The sequence below is a fragment of the Dothidotthia symphoricarpi genome (genome assembly GCF_010015815.1).
Source record: "Dothidotthia symphoricarpi CBS 119687 unplaced genomic scaffold P153scaffold_5, whole genome shotgun sequence".
Classification (NCBI taxonomy): domain Eukaryota; kingdom Fungi; phylum Ascomycota; class Dothideomycetes; order Pleosporales; family Dothidotthiaceae; genus Dothidotthia; species Dothidotthia symphoricarpi.
This window is the reverse complement of record NW_022985012.1, coordinates 1051682-1067188: the sequence shown is the minus strand read 5'-3', so window position 1 is coordinate 1067188 and position 15507 is coordinate 1051682. Positions and strand designations below refer to the sequence as shown.

Sequence of the window (15507 nt, the reverse complement as noted above, 5' to 3'; positions counted from 1 at the left end):
AGCTTCTTCCCCTGCACGATGCGAGACCACACCCTCAGCAACAACAACTTGTTTATCAGCTATCCAACCATCTACTCTGGGTGTTGTTGCAAGCCTCAAGTGGTCGCCAAGTTCTGCAACGCTTGCGGGAAATAGAGAAGCCGTGCGACTGAGACCCTGGCTTGGGCTGAGCTGAGCCGCAAACCAACCTTTCTTAGTGCGGTTGCGGAGTATTCAGTCCATGGGGGATCGGCCACTAGTCAGGTACTGGTTGCTGCTTCAGGCCAAAAACGACTATCGAGTCCCCAGCTCAGCTTCATTAACATTGATCGACACACAGACATGCCGTGACAACGCACCGCATAATCGACCTGCGTATTGTCAACATGTTCTGTTCTGCTCTGTTCTGCATGAGAGTCATGTACATGTACATACCCGTTAGCCTGGACACAACACCACGCAAACGCACACGTTCTCTCCCATCGTAAGCTCATTTCCCGCGCCATGGCAGACCCCACGATAATGCGAGCGAACAAATTCTCGTACGGGGAGAGAAAAAACCCTCCCGTCGAACCACTATCCATGCAACCATATATTGGATATTTCCATGTCCCCGGATCAAGATTCAAGTGAGATTAGATAAGCCCCCGCCCAGCCAGCGCGTGACTGTGTGCTTATCCACAGCGGGATCAAGGGTGTCCATTCACCCGGCTGGGCAAACCCTGCTCTACTCGTGCTATTTACCCCCATCTGCCGGGCTTGAACACAAATGATGTGCGGCGCAGTGTGATGGGGAGAACTCCACCGCTGCTACTGAAACTGCTAGATTGCTGGGATGTGTGCCATACATGCTTCCTTGTCAACGCGGGGTGACTTGCAGCAAGGAGCATTGGAGCTGGGGTTGAGATTGGGGTTCGAAATAGAATTGAAACTGGACCTTGAATGGAACTGGAATGCATGGTATAACGTAGCATGGTATGTATATACTTGCATTGCATCGCATGCCCATTTTGCGTCAAAATTCCACCCATGTCTCCCACCATGATATCCTATATACAATCCTCAAACACTCTCCTTCCGCATGTGTTAAAGCTTCCCAACTCTCTACACGCTCCCTCGTCCTCCCATACATCCACTAAGCGATGTCGAGCACATCACACACACACCAAACCGAAAACCATGTATATCCCCCGAAGAAGAAAGAAACAAACACCATACATCATTCCCCAAACCAAGCACGGATATCTGCGCGCCAACCCACCTCGTGAAAGGCGTAACGCAAGCAGGACTAGAAATTACGGTATCTAGAATGGACAAGGAAGAGAAGAGAAGCGAAGAGCAGAAGAATAAAGACGAAAAAAGGTCGTCTGCACCTTGCATGTTCGTAAAGAAAAAGTTTTCCGCTCCCACAGAAAAGAATAGCCGAAAGGAGACAGTACATCTATCCAGCCGGAATATTGAAAGGAGCAAAAGAGGAAGAAGATCACCCGGGACATACCGATAGATCCACGACGAAAGAAGCGGGAACTGTTCACATACACCTACCCCTCTTTCGCAAACGTCTTATGTGCACCCTATAATGCTAGGCCAACCCTACATGGCACTAGCACCAGGATACCTTCCTTGCGTTCCCAATGCGGCACCAGGACCCATTGTGTTCGCCGGCGGCGCTTGATTCATACCACCGCCTCTGCCGCCTCGTCCCCTTCCTCTGCCTCGCCCTCTACCCATTCCTGGAATCGCAAAATCGGGATTTGCCGCATTCGCAGAGAAGATAACGTCTTCCTGCCTCATGGGCCGTCCACGCCCACCGCCTCCGCCACCATACGGTCCAAACTGGCCTGGTGGCCCACCCATGTCCGGTCTCCAGGCCGGGTTAACAGGGCGCTGGGACACGGAGGTGTAGTGGCTGGCTTCCGAGACAGCGGGGGAGCGCGAGCCTGAGCCTGAGGCTTCGGGGAGGTCGTCGTAGGAGGATGAGCGGGGGAGGTTGGGATCACTATTGTTGTGTGGAGAGTGATTGGAGTGGCGGGGGGCGGAGAGGAAACCATGTTGTTGATTTTGGGATTGGTAGTTGCCTGGCACAAGCAAGGAGGGCACGCGTGGTTGAGGGTTGTTGCGCGCGGGCTCGGCAAATTTAGGGTCTACATCTTCGTAGTAGTCGGAGGTGCGCTCGCTGATGTGGGGTAGCGGCACGCCCGTATGCGATTGTTGGTTGGGGAGCTCGATAGGAGAGTCTTGGATTGGGGATAGCCCGCCGCTATGGTTGCCACTGCTGCTCATCAGGGTCGGGTCGGATGTGTTGTTTTGAGTTGGATCCCAGTTGGAACGTGGCGGGGCGTATTGTTGCGACTGTTGCTGCTCTCTGTTCGTTGTTAATCACGCAGTGTGACCAATGGGGTAGTGGGACTTACTCTTGTGAATACGAGCTGGTTGGGCTCGCTAGTTCAGACAATCGGCGTTGAGGCGAGTGAGCCGGGAAGCCGCCCTGCTGGAGTGCCAACATGCCTTGCACGTCGCCATCGCTCTCCCTCAATCCGAAAGTCTGCTGGTTCGCCGGGGGTGTGCCGTTGCGAGCGTCCATCTCAATGGCTTGCCCAATCGCCGCATGAGGTTGCATAGGTCCAGGTGATGTTCCACGGGCATCATAGGGTGAAACGTCACGTGGCGGCGGTGGTCCTTGACCGTAGAAGTTGTTGTTGTATCCGGGTGGAGGAGCTCCTCGACCCATAGGGCCTGGCCCACCTGGCATTGGCCCACCTGGCCCACCTGGACCAGGGCGCATACCCCGTCCGTTGCCGTTCCATCCTGGAGGCGGCGGACCACGCATGCCTCCCCTTGGTCCTGGCCCTGGCCCATATCCTCCTCTGGGACCACCGTTGGGACCTCCTCGTGGCGGGGGACCTCCTCTTCCTCGGTACATGCCTCCTCTGCCTCCACCTCGCGGGGGAGCTTGCATCATGTAGGTGTCATTTGGCATGGGTGGAATGGTGTTGCCGTACTGATCGACAGGTTGACGTCCACGACCCAAAGGACCACGAGTAGGACCCAGGACGTCCGATCCATCTCTTCCGTTACTGCTGTTTGTCTTGAGCGAAGGATTTCGCTGGTTGAGCGGTGTCATGTCCTCGTGTGACTGCGGCGACGACTGCTTCTGGAGCTCAAAAGACGCATAGTCATTTGTACTCGATCCAGACATGGCATGGTCGCCAGCGAATGGTGGCGGCGATTCTGCCTTTGGAAAGTCCGTCGCCACGTTTGTGGTATTGGCGCGGTTTGTGTAGTAATCCTGGCCGTTCATCCCGTCGTGTTCAGCAATGCGCCTCTTCCTCGCCTTGCGACTGACCAGAGTCCGCCTCATGGCGCACGTCACTATCCAGCTCGCAACGATAAGAATGGTGGCTGCCAAGACAATCCATCCTCCCCAGGCCACATGCGGAACAAACAACAGGATGTCGACGAGGAACGCGAGCAGCGAGACCAGCAGCGTGGGAAAGGTGAAGATGAGCAGCGCAAGGAGGTATCGCGGTGAATGGGCAGGTGAGTGAAAGTGGGCGGCGACGGCGAGGCCAAAGCATATCAGCGTCATCAGGGCCGCGACAGGGTGGACAATGAGGATGGACGACAGCGCATGGCGAGTGGCAGCGGGTAGCGAGAAGTCTGTATCAGGGTTGTCTGCAAAGAGTGTTTCTGGCACCAACTGTCAGTTTTACGGCCCCAAGCTGTCTCTCGAAGCAGCACATACCCGTGTCGTAGCCGATCGTGGGCCCCGTGCAACTGTCATTCTCGCAGTAGCCCAGCACACCAAAGTTGATGCCGCGGTAGGTAGCAATGGGGATGCCCTTGATGATGGGCGTCGAGAGCGTCGACAGCAGCAGCAGACAAAAAGCAACGAAGAATAGGATCGATAGGGGCGTGGCCGGGCGGAGCATCATGGCGAAGAATAGGCGCGTCTGCCAGAGACCAGCTCGCGAGACTCGTTGGGGGTGAGCGAGTGTCGAGTGCCTTGCGCCGTGGGTTCGCGCAAACAGGGATTCACGTGTGTTTGGGGACGGGCAGGGGCTCTACACAGTACGCGCAGTGCGCCAGCTATGAAACGAGTGAGACTGGCGATGCTCGCGGTAGCATTGGGGCCGTGACCAAGTGTGCAATGTCTCTCGCGCTGCCGTCTGTGGGGAAGACGCACAGTTGTCGTGTCGACCGGTCGCTATGGCGGGCGGGGAAGCTGGCCGTTGAAGGAGCGAGGAGAGGTGAAGCTGCAGCCACTAAACGCACCCTTGGGAGCCCGTAGTAGAGAAGGGGGATCGCTGGACGGCCGTTGGAATAATGTCCGCTACACGACGACTTTGCGACTTTGCGATTTTGATGGATATACAGGGACGGTGAAAAGTGACACAGACAGCCCTTCAGGCCACAACGGCGCCGTGTTCCCACGCTCCTGTCTCGCGTCCAGGCCCACGCCCGAGTCTCATTTCCCACGCGCTGCACGACCCACCGCCACTGCACAGCCTTGTTTATTGCATGCCAGCCGCCTGTCTTATTCCATCCCTCCCATGTCCAACCCGGCATCTGCCACTCCCGGCCTCCTGCGTTTGCCTCTTCAATCACTGAAGTCGAGACTCCAGTTCCAATTGGCCGTGCTGTTGCATCTTCTCGAATCCTGTCTTGCCAGGTCCAACTCCTGCCACATCGTTTCAACGGCCCTCCTTTCAAGGCTGGTACATCACCCGAACGCCACCAATATTCCGTAACACATCGCTATCATCAAAACGGCAGTTGAAGTGTTCATTTGTTTGATTCTCATTTGGTATTCATATGAAATGCAGATGCCCCAGACCCGTTAATCTTCCCCGCAAGTGACCAACGCCTGGTTTTTGAATCAGAGTCCTGCACCGCACCTCATACGGTCATGGAACCTCATATGCTACTGCTACAAACTGCCCCTCTTGCCTGCACGCTTAGTGGCCGGCAACGGCGTACGCCCTGCGGCGGTCACGCTCATCAGCGATCGAGAGCTTAACGCCCTTGCCCTTGGGCAGAGAAATCCATGGCTTCTCCTTGCCGATGACACTGGACATATCAGCACAAAGTATTCGACCCATCCATAGGAGATCAACTTACATGACGTTGGTCTCACGAGTGGTGAACTCGTTGTCAACAGCATCCTTAAGGTGGACAATGTTGAAGCCTCCGTCGTGACGCTCACGGTGGGAGATGACACCAACACGACCCATGTTACGACCACCAGTGACCATGACGATCACACCAGTGTCGAACGTGATGAAGTCGGAGATCTTGCCTGTGGAGAGGTCGATCTTGACGGTGTCGTTGACCTTGATGGTCGGGTCGGGGTAGCGGATCCTACACATTCCTTTAGCACTTGTTCCGACATCGCCAGACCCTGGACGGATGTCTGGTGCAAAAGGTTTCCCTCTTGCACCTAACCCAAACTGTAGTCAACGGCTGATAGAGCAGGAACTTACGTTCGCGCATCGTGCGTAACCAAGTAGGGAATGCCGCCCTTGCCGAGCTGGACACGCTTGACCTTGCCGAGCTTGTATTGTGACTCCTCCTCAGTTATCCTGTGGACGGTGAAGCGGCCCTTGGTGTCGTAGATGAGGCGGAAGTTCTCGCCAGTCTTCTCGATGGAGATGACGTCCATCAACCCGGTGGGGAAGGTAGAGTCGGTGCGGACCTTGCCGTCGACCTTGACAAGACGCTGCATGAGGATGGCCTTGACCTCGCGGGCGTTGAGCGCATACTTCAGACGGTTGCGGAGGAAGATGATCAGAGGCAGCGAGTCGCGGAGCTTGTGAGGACCGGGCGACGCCTTGGGGGCGTAGGCACCTGGAAATTGTCAATTCTGCCTTCTTTTCCAACATCGACTGCGATTGCGCGAGGCGGCGTACCGGACAGCTTGTCCAGAAGCCAGTGCGAGGGCGCGCTGAGGCGCTTCTGGTGCTTCTTTGGTCCACGTCCCATTTTGACTGATGTGCAGGGTTAGTCGTGAAAGTCGTGAGGGTTTCCTGTCGAAGTCGTGGTTGAATATCGAGAAGTTCGCTAAACGTCGGTGGGCTCCTTAGTCAGCTTGGCGACGCTACTTTCGTACTAGCGTGAGAATGCAAGCAATATGCTGAATGATCTGTAGTGGTGGAATTGCTCACTCTCTTCCACAATAATGCATGTGTGATACGTGTATCTGAATAGTGTTGTACTTTCTGATCAAGATTGGCAGAGACCATGCATCACTATTAGATGTATGACTACCATCACTGGGTCAAGAATAACCTCGATATAGCACACGCGTTTGAAATTTATTATGGTTTGTGATGTCTCGAGATAATAGATTTTTTAGCTGTGTTCCTCTACGCAATATCAAGCATACCCCTTCAGCACCGCCGCTTCCGCATTCAATATCGAAGACCCTGCCGCTCCAATGACAGCTATGATTAATTAGCCAAGTCCCTCGATACTCTTGACACGCCGACTTACTGTTATGGCTGAGCGCGACAAACATGATATCAAAGATCCCCGCCTCGTCCTCCCTCACGCGTCCTACACTAACTGCATACCCTCGATCAGTCTCCCTGTCCAACCTAGGTTGTGGCCGATCTGCCTGCTCCATGACCACGATAGCCTTCGCAGGTGCTGATGGACACCCTAGCTTCTGTGCGTCTGAAACGTACTCTCGCATGGCCTGCTTGACCTGCTCGGCGCTCGGCGGCGGACGGCGCTGGAAGCGCAGCGAGACGCAGGCTGTGTGTCCGTCAAGGACTGGAACGCGGTTGCAGGCTGCAGAGATCTTCATAGGCTGGTCCACAAAGCCCGTTACCTCTCCATTGACGCTTCCCAGGATCTTCGACGCTTCGGTCTCGAGCTTGTCCTCTTCACCCGAGATGAAGGGCACGACATTGTCGATAATGTCCATGCTGCTCACTCCAGGGTAGCCGGCGCCAGATACAGCCTGCATTGTCACGACGGAGACTTGGTCGACGGGGCCGAATTTGTCTTGTAGGGCTGCGAAAGGAATCACGATGCCGATGACGGCGCAGTTGGAATTGCAGACGAGGAAGCCCTTCTCCAAGCCGTAGTGTTTGCGCTGGTGCTTTATGACGTCGAGATGCGGGAGGTTAACGGTGGGAACGACGAGTGGGACGAGGGGATCGCGACGGTAGTTCTTTGCGTTGGAGAAGACGGCGAGGTTGGACTTGAGGAAGGCCATTTCTGTTCATGTCAGATCTGCGTCGATCTTTTGAATGAGTTATGCGTACCAACGTCTCCAGCAACATCGCTATCGAGCCCCGAGAAGATGAGGTCGCATTCTTTGAATTCCTCTGGCAAACACTTCTTCACCACCAAGTCCCCAATGCGCTCTGTAAACGGCAATGCCTGTTTCCACTTGACAGCATCTTTGTACTTCTTGCCAGCTGAACGCTCTGATGCTCCAACGGCGTGTAGTTCGAAGTGTGGGTGGAGTGCGAGCAGGAGAATAAAGCGCTGGCCAACCGAGCCCGTGGCGCCGAGCACACCTACCATTCAATCAGTAAAGTGACACTTGAAAGTACGTGACTTACTCACCGCACTTCTTCTTGGGGAATTCAGCCTTGGGCGCTGTGAAATGTTCGACGTCCATTTTGGCAATTGCAGATTTTGAACTTTTGAGTCAATGGAGATCTCACAACTTTATGACGCGAGCGGGATGCTAGAGTTGTGGTGGGGCGCCGATCACGGAGACGCAAGTCACACCACATCGAGTGATTGAACATCTCCGAGCATCAGAGGAGACCGAAAAAATAACGTATATCGATATTGAACACGTTCTTGTAACGGTTGATGATACCAATTATGTCTATGCTCTAAAAAAGTAGCCCAAACTAACAAAAACAAATATCCACCCAAGTAGAACAAATTGTACAACCATGCAGGGAGAACCCCATTCTGACTCTCACACTTAAGCATCCATAATCTTCCCTGGGTTCATCAGCCAGTATGGATCCAAAGACCGCTTGATGCTCTTCATCACATTGATCGTATCCAAACCAAGTTCCTTTTGAAGTGATCCCTTCTTTCCTAACCCAATACCGTGCTCGCCAGTACATGTACCCTCCATTTCGAGCGCGCGGTCGACCATATCGTGGACGCACTTTTCGACAGCTGCCCGCTCTTTCGGATCTTTGCTGTTGTACATGATGCTCTCGTGAAAGTTGCCATCTCCAATGTGACCGAGAATGCTAGCGAAGAGGCCTAGATCGTCCATTTCCTTCTTTGATATTTCTGAAAAGTTGTTAGTACCTTGATCGTAACTACAACTGAGTCCTTATACCTATGATGTCCGGAAGTCTCGAGATCGGGACTGCGACGTCCGTAGACCAGACCTCATCACCCTCTCGACGAAGCGCCATCATACTCCAGAGAGACTCCTTTCGCGCTGACCAGAGCGTCTTTTGTTCCTCAGCATTTCTTGCAAACTCAAAGTCCCCACTCTTATGCGCTTTGGCAATCGACTTTACAAGCCCAATATTCTCTTGTACCTGTAATACTGTTAGTCTCATTCCAGCTACTCCGCGAATATATTAACCTACTCCTGCCTTGGTGCCTGAAAATCTAGATGTCCGTGTTAGCTCATACTCCCTAGTGACAAAGTCTTCGGGCCTACCGACTTGAAGAACATAGTAGGTACTTCTTTCCACTTCCTATTCGTGGAGCCAGCCTTGTTAACCACCATCATCTGCACATCGTCCATGATCTCCATTGCTGCGATAGGTATCCCCGCACGTAGAACCTTGGATGCAGCAGCTGCAGCATCACGGATTGTAGGAAACGTTACCACGGCAACACTGGTCTCCTGCGGAACCACAGCCAACTTCAGAGTAATTTCAGTTACTAAGCCGAGTGTTCCTTCGGAACCAACAAACAGACCGGTAAGATTATAACCAGCTGAAGATTTTCTATGAGTTGGTTAGTGATATGCCATTATGGAGCAAAGGGCAAGACATGCCGTGGCCGACGTCTCGTCTTGATGATCGTCCCATCTGCGAGGACTACAGTCAGGTTGATGACCCAATCCTTCATAGTACCGTATCGCACAGCGTTAGTTCCACTGCCAGAAATTCAGTTTCATGTCTTGATTCTTTTTGGAACACACGTTCGTTACCTGCAGCTTGTTCCGACCATGCCTCCGATTCTGGCCTGGTTGTTTGTCAGTACGAGTTCAACTTCCCGCTTGAGATGTGTCGAAGCTACTGAAAGTTACTAGAGAAGCGCTCACAGATGGTCCAGGGTCTACTGGGAAAAAGAGACCCGAGTCTTTGATCTGATCATTGAGACTCATCCATGGTACTGAAGGCTGTACCACCACGTCCATACTGTGAGCCAATGTTAGCTACATCAAGTCCAATTGTTGTAGATAGCATGCGCTTACTCATCTGGGTGCATGGCTAGTATCTTGTCCATGAACGTAAAATCAATACTTATGCCCCCAAAGGGAGCTGCGAAGTTGGCCTCTAGGCTCGATCCTCCAGAGTAGGGAACTATATGACATTAGGATATATTCCCGAAGTCATAAGTGGAAACATACTCATTGGTACTTTGAACCTGTGACACGTCTTCGCAATCTGAGCAACTTCCTCCGTCGACTTCGGATATGCTACTGCGACCGGCAGTTGATCAATGTTCATCGACGACCATTCCGAGTACCCATGTCTATGTAGATCCTCGTCATCTGTGCTGATTGCATCTTCCCCAAGCGTAAGCCTCAACTCGTCGATGGCCTATGGAGATCATCAGTATGCTATGTGATTGATGCCAACCTTCCTTTGACCTGCCTTCTCCATCTCTTTCTTGGATGCATATCTAGGCCCCAGGAGCTTGCGTCCTGCCATTTGGATTTGAGAGGTACTGCTGTTGACGCCATAGTAGTATGCGACTGTCCCAGTCACAGCTGTGAAGAGCAGTACTTTGCCGGAATTCCAGAAAGGCGTCTGGGCAGGTCTGGCTTTCAAAGGCTGCCTGGACTGGTTGCTTCGAGTTCGCAAGCCATTTTGCTTCAAAAGAGGCGAGGCTGCTTGTCTTAGTCGTGCTGCTGGCCGGCAAAACATGTCGAAAGGGTTATTCAAGAAGATGCAGTGACAAGGTTAGAAATGTAAGCCTCGATTAAGTTGAGAAGCGGAACCGAACTGGATTGAATCCACTTTCGACTACCGTGAGGCGCGCCACTGGACTTACGCTAACATGATAGTTGCAAGCAGAAAGTAGCTGGAGGAACGCGCTATGCACTTTGTAGTAAGAGGGTGGGATGAAAAAAGCGGGGAGATGTATTCAAGCACGAATGCAAGTGTCAGATATTGCCTTCAAGCAAGAATAAGCCGCTTTATTCCCCCACAATGTCCATTCAACAGGCCGGTGACGACGTGAGCGGCTCAATTTTTCGTGCAGCGCACGATGGTGTGCATGATCAGCTGCAAGGAGATCTGAACACGCGAAGCGAATGCGGGGAAAATAACGGCGATCGACTGCAGACCTACATCGTAGTCCAGCTCACGATCTAGGAGACCTCCGACAGTGCCTCAAAACTGGTAGGAATTTAAGATCTTGCGGACGAGGAACGAAGTTGATAACCGTCGTCTCTGGCTTTGAGACTTCGAGGAGGCCTTGTGCAAGAGATAATACGTCTGCAGTGCTTTGAACAGTAAGCGTGGAAAGATGTCATGTCCTTTTCTATTCGCGAATATCGAACGCCCGGTAATACAATTACCATCAGTAAACATGGTCCCCTGCACGTGCAGCATGCATACTAGAGCTTGCTGACACCGGGGTGGGGTAACGCTCCCGTCATCACATCCCACTCGTGTTACTCAGCATAGCAAAGCGGCCTCGAGCTACCGGACGGCCAGACTTAGCGCGAGGAAATGCCGCAAAGATGATGATAACTCGCAGACTTATTTTAAGAGAAGCTGTCTGGTCGTCTCTTGGTCATGTGAACAGATCATGCTGGAGCGCGCATGCATCACAGGCGCCGTACGAGGTCGATGAAATATAGCTCTACGAATTGACACTGCTGGAGAGTTTAAGATGACCCTCGGATGAAGATGTAAGTGGCGCGTCGAGAGTTTGCCGGAGACTATCGAGTGAACGTGCGGCATTGTTTTCGTCCCTAATCAGGAAGGGTCTTTGTCACGGCGATTCATCGGGTTGTCCGGGCAGCCGCCATGCAAAACAAATTCGCGTACGGGATGCGCCGCCACCACGTTTATCTGGCCCCTATCAAAGTAACCTGGCTCAACTCAGCCAGCAACCGCTATGACGGATATCGGCGCCGAGTTGTCGTCAGAACTGACGAGGATAATTGAGTGTCCCTATCCGGCGTCCTTAGCCGTGAGTTTCTCGCCTCGGCAACCCCCAATCTTTCGATGTAACTTCATGTCCTAAAACGAAGGCCTGGGCCCAACATATATGCATGCTATGAATGCTGACGCGAGAATAACCTCAGAACTTAGCAGGTCTTCTTGCCCGTACTGATGCTCACACGATTCGCGCCTGTATCCACAACCGCCCACCCTGTGCGGTGGCTAGGTTGGCGACATTAGTCTGTGAAGCACTGCCTCTCTGGGCCTACACCTTGCGCGTATTACACTCTCTGTGTAAGAATCGAATTGTTCTTTTGAACAGGCACAAATCAGCTGACCATGTGATTGTAGGTCATTCCCCCGAGTTTAGGGATAAACTGTTGCTCCAGAATCATGGCTTGCTAAACGCCTTGCTTGCGAAAGCAAACTCTTCGCAAAGAGACTTTGATGATGTATGATCCACTGGGCTCCCTTTCTTGCAGACGGTGAATCTTACAGTAGGTAGTATGTCGAGTTATGTGTGCTCATCCTCTCGCGACCACTTCCGGAGTCGGTGTCACTTCCAACAAGTGCTCAATCCTTCTTTCTTCGAGTCTTCGAAAAAGCGACCCAGAAGCCAGACTTGAGCACCCTCAAACCAGTGTATTGTATGCTCAATGGAGCGTGTCGGCAGCTGCTCGGTCTTCTTCCAACAGAGACACGGCAACAATTTGACCGGGAGCTGTGTCATATCTTGTCTTCCAATGGCACGGGTCAAAATTCTATGCTATTGCTGTGGTGTTTTGGCATAGTACTCCTCGCGGAACATCCTGAAAATGTTGGTGCCCTCCAAAACCTGCGGTCTAGCTTTGACCAACCGGTGTCAACCCCACATTTAGAGCAGCAGTGGAAAACTGCGTCAGGCCGGAAGCTCTTTGGCTCCACGAGTGGGTTATACAAAACAATCAACTTGACCTACCTAAGCGTCATCTGGGCAGCGAAAGGCGATGTTGGTGTAACAGACGCCGAAGCCATCGAAGGTATTCGCATCGCTGTAAGGACCTTGTGGTTTGTGGACCGAGACATACGAGAAGGATGGCCCAAGTCCAGCGCGTTGGCAAAGAACATATTTCCAAAACTTCCCTCCAAGATCCTACGTTCAGGAATTTGTCCAGCTCTCCAACTTGAAGCCTTGTGTTTCTATGCAATGATTGCAGGGGAGAAGTATCTCCTGCCAGAAGTTGTGGCACAATATGAGGACTGCTTGACACAGATACCAAGCTTTGCCAATGCCGACTCTCTTGGTGAGACTCTTTCAGTGTCGCTCCCGATATTCGCTGTAAGTTCTGAGAGTTAGTTTTCAATATTCGTCTAACGAAAAGTAGCCGCATTTACAAGAAAACTCTGTCCGAACGTTACTATACGGGATATTGAACGCGTGCATTTCAGCTCCGACCTCCCATCAGTTGTCAAACTTCATAACGTTGATTGATGGGCTTACCACAGCCTTACGCAGTTGCGCCCTGCTACGATCCAAGATGCTGCTTGCAATATCGTCAAATAATCTTCAAGAAAAGCTCTGGAGTTTTATCCATGATAGGTCAGTGAAGGAAAGCAGCACTTGTCGTACGAACGCCGCGTCGCTACATCGAGAGGTGGTGTCAGCTACGATTGCATCGCTGTTGACTCTTGTCCTTACAATGGGACCAACAGAGTTGTCGGTTCCACACGTTCTTGTCGCTGCTCTCATCAAAAAGCAACGAGAACTTCCGTATGTCTCGAGTCAATGCTCTCATATACTGGCAACCGCCCCTCCCTCAATATCATTGTTCCAACAAGAGTGTACCCAATTCACTGGTCAGCATTTGCAGGACTGGAGGGACCGGCTCAAATCGGAGCTCGAGAGTCAGAACTTCTATCAAAGGGACTCGGTCGTGCGTTCCGTTGCGCAGATTTGCCAGGACCTCGAGACTCGGTGTAACACTGTTGAGGAACCGTTACGGCGTGAGCAGGAGAGGTCAAAAGAGTTAGAGCAGCAAATTTCTCAGTTGAAGGAGCAGGTATCGTCACTCAAATCGCAAGCAGACGATGACCGGTATCACTTGGAGGGCTTAGAAGATGAGAAGCTCATAATGGCAGAAGAGAAGAATAGAGTTGCGACGAAGCTTGACGAACTGAAAGTGGAATTCGCCGAGGCTGACAGAGCGGTTCAAGAGACATTGCGTACCGTTCAGGAGGAGTTCCATGCAAAAGAGCTAGACTTTCGATCGGCAACTTTCAAACACGAGGAAAACATCCGCGCAGGTGCCAATGAGATTGAGGCGCTGAACGGTTCTGTTAGTCAGCTGAGGCGCACTTTGGAAGAGAACAAAGCAAAGCAAGACGCCTTACACGAGCAACACCAGGACTTGCAGAGCCGATTCGATGAATCTGAAAGTCAACTCGACAGCGAGCGTGAAACTGTTTTCAGGCAATCTGAAGAGATAAAGCGACTCAAGAATCAAAACACTGATATAGACAATCAGCTGCTGAGCACGGAGACAGAGCTTGAGGTCATTACGGGGCGGTTGAGCGACCTTCAAGTGAGCCACCAGGAACTGGTGCAATCCTCGGAAGAGGTGTTGAGGGAACTGGAGGTAAAATACACTGATGATATGGATGCTGCAGCCGCTAAAGCCGAAGATCAATCTGCCAAATTGAACAACGAATTACAAATTGCCCTACACAAGGGCCGTGAGGCCAAAGAAGCTTATGATGAAGTCCGGCGAGAGTTCCAGCTTCTGCAGAACTCTGTCCCGCCACTCGAGGCCAAACTCCAGGAACTCACCGAATTCTGCACGGAGCAAGAAGAGGAACTTGAAGAGTTGAGGACACTGCGGAGGAATGTCCTGAAATCGTTCGGTCTCGCAACACCGAACCCTCTGGCGATACGGTCAGCTGCTCGTCCGCAGACGGAGACCAATGATCCCCAGACTCCGCGCGCGCCTCGTGAACATCGGCGTCGGAAATCAGCCATTCAGACCCAAGACGTCATGCCAAAGGCTACAGGAAGTACTCAGGGTCCACCAAATACCACAATGGAGAACGTCGCGGATGCTTCTTCTGACTCCCACGGCTCGCAGAATGGTCCGACGCCCAAGCGTCCTAAGCCACGCCCGTCTTTCAAAGTGCCTGCGATGCATACTCCATACACTCAAAAACCTATACTCAATTCCAGATCGCTTTCTAAGAAATTGTCGCCCTCTAAGCGCTCGGCTTTGAGGCAGCTGTCTCCAAATCGCCGACATACTACTGTTGGGTTTGCCGCATCTGAGAATGAGGAAGAATATCAATACGATGAGACAACGTCGGCAAGGAAGAGGCGCGGCAGTCTGCAGCAGCCAGATTTCGACATGGATGATTTCTTGGCGGGCACACCGCTTATGACTCCCGGTCGGTTCGAGACGGGCACGGGAAGAGTTCCCGATGAAGACGATGTTACTACTACAGAACTATAAACATTATCGAGTATGGGGGTAAAGTCTGTTAATCTTGACCGTTGTTTTTGTAGACTAGTTTCTTGTTAGGACGGCTACTTGCATAAGCGGTGCATTAGTGTGGACGTGGTACCCATGACTTCATTTTTAGTCGAATTTCTATCTCCACATTTTACCTTCTTCTGCTTTCTTGTCTTCTGTGAGAGCTGTATCGTACATCTTTTGTTCAAACCCTTGGGTAGTTTGTTTCTCAAGACTTTCTTTGAACACGTCTTGCTCTGCCTTGCTCTGCATCTACTATAACATCTTAAACGCTCGCGTATTAGCAACTAGCACTTTTGTTTCTAGCGTTTGGAGGATTGTGCTCATCTACATTCTTCGAGACAAGACGGGAGAGGTCTTGCATCGCAAGTTCATACAAGTGTGTTAGTCTCTGCTGTAATCTCCCGTCGCGCCCTCCTTCCTTACACAGTCTCCGCCGCTCACTTAGCGTTCTCCGTCTCATGCTAATTTCGACATCTCTCACTTCACAAAATCAGCTGCAGACTCAAACAAGTAATCTAAACTTTGAAGACTCCAATTTAACGTGGCGGCATTCGTGCTCGCTTCTGTTCAAACCTTCTGCAGCGGGATCCCGACACAACCTTCCGTTTGCCCATCTCGACAGACTGCTTTCTGCAACAAACACCTATCTTCTCAATAAAACACCTCAAGCAACTCGCCGACTA

At 52.0% G+C, this 15507-nt stretch overlaps 6 protein-coding genes across 6 annotated transcripts; 1 reads left to right on the top strand and 5 right to left on the bottom strand.

Annotated features, from left to right (window-relative positions):
• Positions 1-1429: 1429 nt before the first annotated feature.
• On the bottom strand, positions 1430-4223 carry P153DRAFT_187189 (pali-domain-containing protein). Its single transcript, XM_033662410.1, has 3 exons — positions 3725-4223; positions 2394-3669; positions 1430-2344 (listed from the first exon to the last, which is right to left on the bottom strand). Exons 1-3 carry the CDS (start codon positions 3912-3914, stop codon positions 1573-1575), a joined length of 2238 nt encoding a protein of 745 aa, XP_033526619.1. The 5' UTR covers positions 3915-4223; the 3' UTR covers positions 1430-1572.
• P153DRAFT_187220 (uncharacterized protein) lies at positions 4020-4796 on the bottom strand. Its single transcript, XM_033662411.1, has one exon. The coding sequence runs from the start codon at positions 4546-4548 to the stop codon at positions 4069-4071; it is 480 nt and encodes a 159-aa protein (XP_033526618.1). The 5' UTR covers positions 4549-4796; the 3' UTR covers positions 4020-4068.
• Positions 4730-5987, bottom strand: P153DRAFT_364659 (ribosomal protein S4e). The gene is made up of 4 exons (XM_033667648.1): positions 5889-5987; positions 5463-5826; positions 5101-5340; positions 4730-5049 (listed from the first exon to the last, which is right to left on the bottom strand). Exons 1-4 carry the CDS (start codon positions 5959-5961, stop codon positions 4938-4940), a joined length of 789 nt encoding a protein of 262 aa, XP_033526617.1. The 5' UTR covers positions 5962-5987; the 3' UTR covers positions 4730-4937.
• Positions 5988-6354: 367 nt separating this feature from the next.
• P153DRAFT_311012 (aspartate-semialdehyde dehydrogenase) lies at positions 6355-7668 on the bottom strand (the record flags this gene model as incomplete). Its single annotated transcript, XM_033664788.1, has 4 exons — positions 7558-7668; positions 7251-7508; positions 6472-7203; positions 6355-6422 (listed from the first exon to the last, which is right to left on the bottom strand). The coding sequence occupies exons 1-4, from the start codon at positions 7610-7612 to the stop codon at positions 6355-6357; spliced, it is 1113 nt and encodes a 370-aa protein (XP_033526616.1). The 5' UTR covers positions 7613-7668.
• Positions 7669-7790: 122 nt separating this feature from the next.
• P153DRAFT_311009 (D-lactate dehydrogenase mitochondrial precursor) lies at positions 7791-10086 on the bottom strand. The gene is made up of 10 exons (XM_033664787.1): positions 9804-10086; positions 9557-9749; positions 9401-9509; positions 9248-9344; positions 9134-9168; positions 8978-9079; positions 8640-8927; positions 8562-8583; positions 8303-8510; positions 7791-8253 (listed from the first exon to the last, which is right to left on the bottom strand). The coding sequence occupies exons 1-10, from the start codon at positions 10074-10076 to the stop codon at positions 7931-7933; spliced, it is 1650 nt and encodes a 549-aa protein (XP_033526615.1). The 5' UTR covers positions 10077-10086; the 3' UTR covers positions 7791-7930.
• Positions 10087-11277: 1191 nt separating this feature from the next.
• Positions 11278-14800, top strand: P153DRAFT_383117 (uncharacterized protein; the record flags this gene model as incomplete). Its single annotated transcript, XM_033670205.1, has 5 exons — positions 11278-11352; positions 11468-11618; positions 11676-11776; positions 11830-12642; positions 12689-14800. The coding sequence occupies 5 exons, from the start codon at positions 11278-11280 to the stop codon at positions 14798-14800; spliced, it is 3252 nt and encodes a 1083-aa protein (XP_033526614.1).
• Positions 14801-15507: the final 707 nt, after the last annotated feature.

Coding starts and splice junctions, on each gene's coding strand:
- P153DRAFT_187220 (XM_033662411.1), bottom strand. CDS start 4,548: ATGCCGGGTTGGACATGGGAGGGATGGAATAAGACAGGCGGCTGGCAT.
- P153DRAFT_187189 (XM_033662410.1), bottom strand. CDS start 3,914: ATGATGCTCCGCCCGGCCACGCCCCTATCGATCCTATTCTTCGTTGCT. Junction 3,670..3,724: donor CACGATCGGCTACGACACGG/GTATGTGCTGCT, acceptor AGTTGGTGCCAG/AAACACTCTTTGCAGACAAC. Junction 2,345..2,393: donor ACCAGCTCGTATTCACAAGA/GTAAGTCCCACT, acceptor AACAACGAACAG/AGAGCAGCAACAGTCGCAAC.
- P153DRAFT_311009 (XM_033664787.1), bottom strand. CDS start 10,076: ATGTTTTGCCGGCCAGCAGCACGACTAAGACAAGCAGCCTCGCCTCTT. Junction 9,750..9,803: donor CCAAGAAAGAGATGGAGAAG/GCAGGTCAAAGG, acceptor TGATCTCCATAG/GCCATCGACGAGTTGAGGCT. Junction 9,169..9,247: donor CAGTAGACCCTGGACCATCT/GTGAGCGCTTCT, acceptor ACAAACAACCAG/GCCAGAATCGGAGGCATGGT.
- P153DRAFT_364659 (XM_033667648.1), bottom strand. CDS start 5,961: ATGGGACGTGGACCAAAGAAGCACCAGAAGCGCCTCAGCGCGCCCTCG. Junction 5,827..5,888: donor GCTTCTGGACAAGCTGTCCG/GTACGCCGCCTC, acceptor GACAATTTCCAG/GTGCCTACGCCCCCAAGGCG. Junction 5,341..5,462: donor GTTACGCACGATGCGCGAAC/GTAAGTTCCTGC, acceptor AGGAATGTGTAG/GATCCGCTACCCCGACCCGA.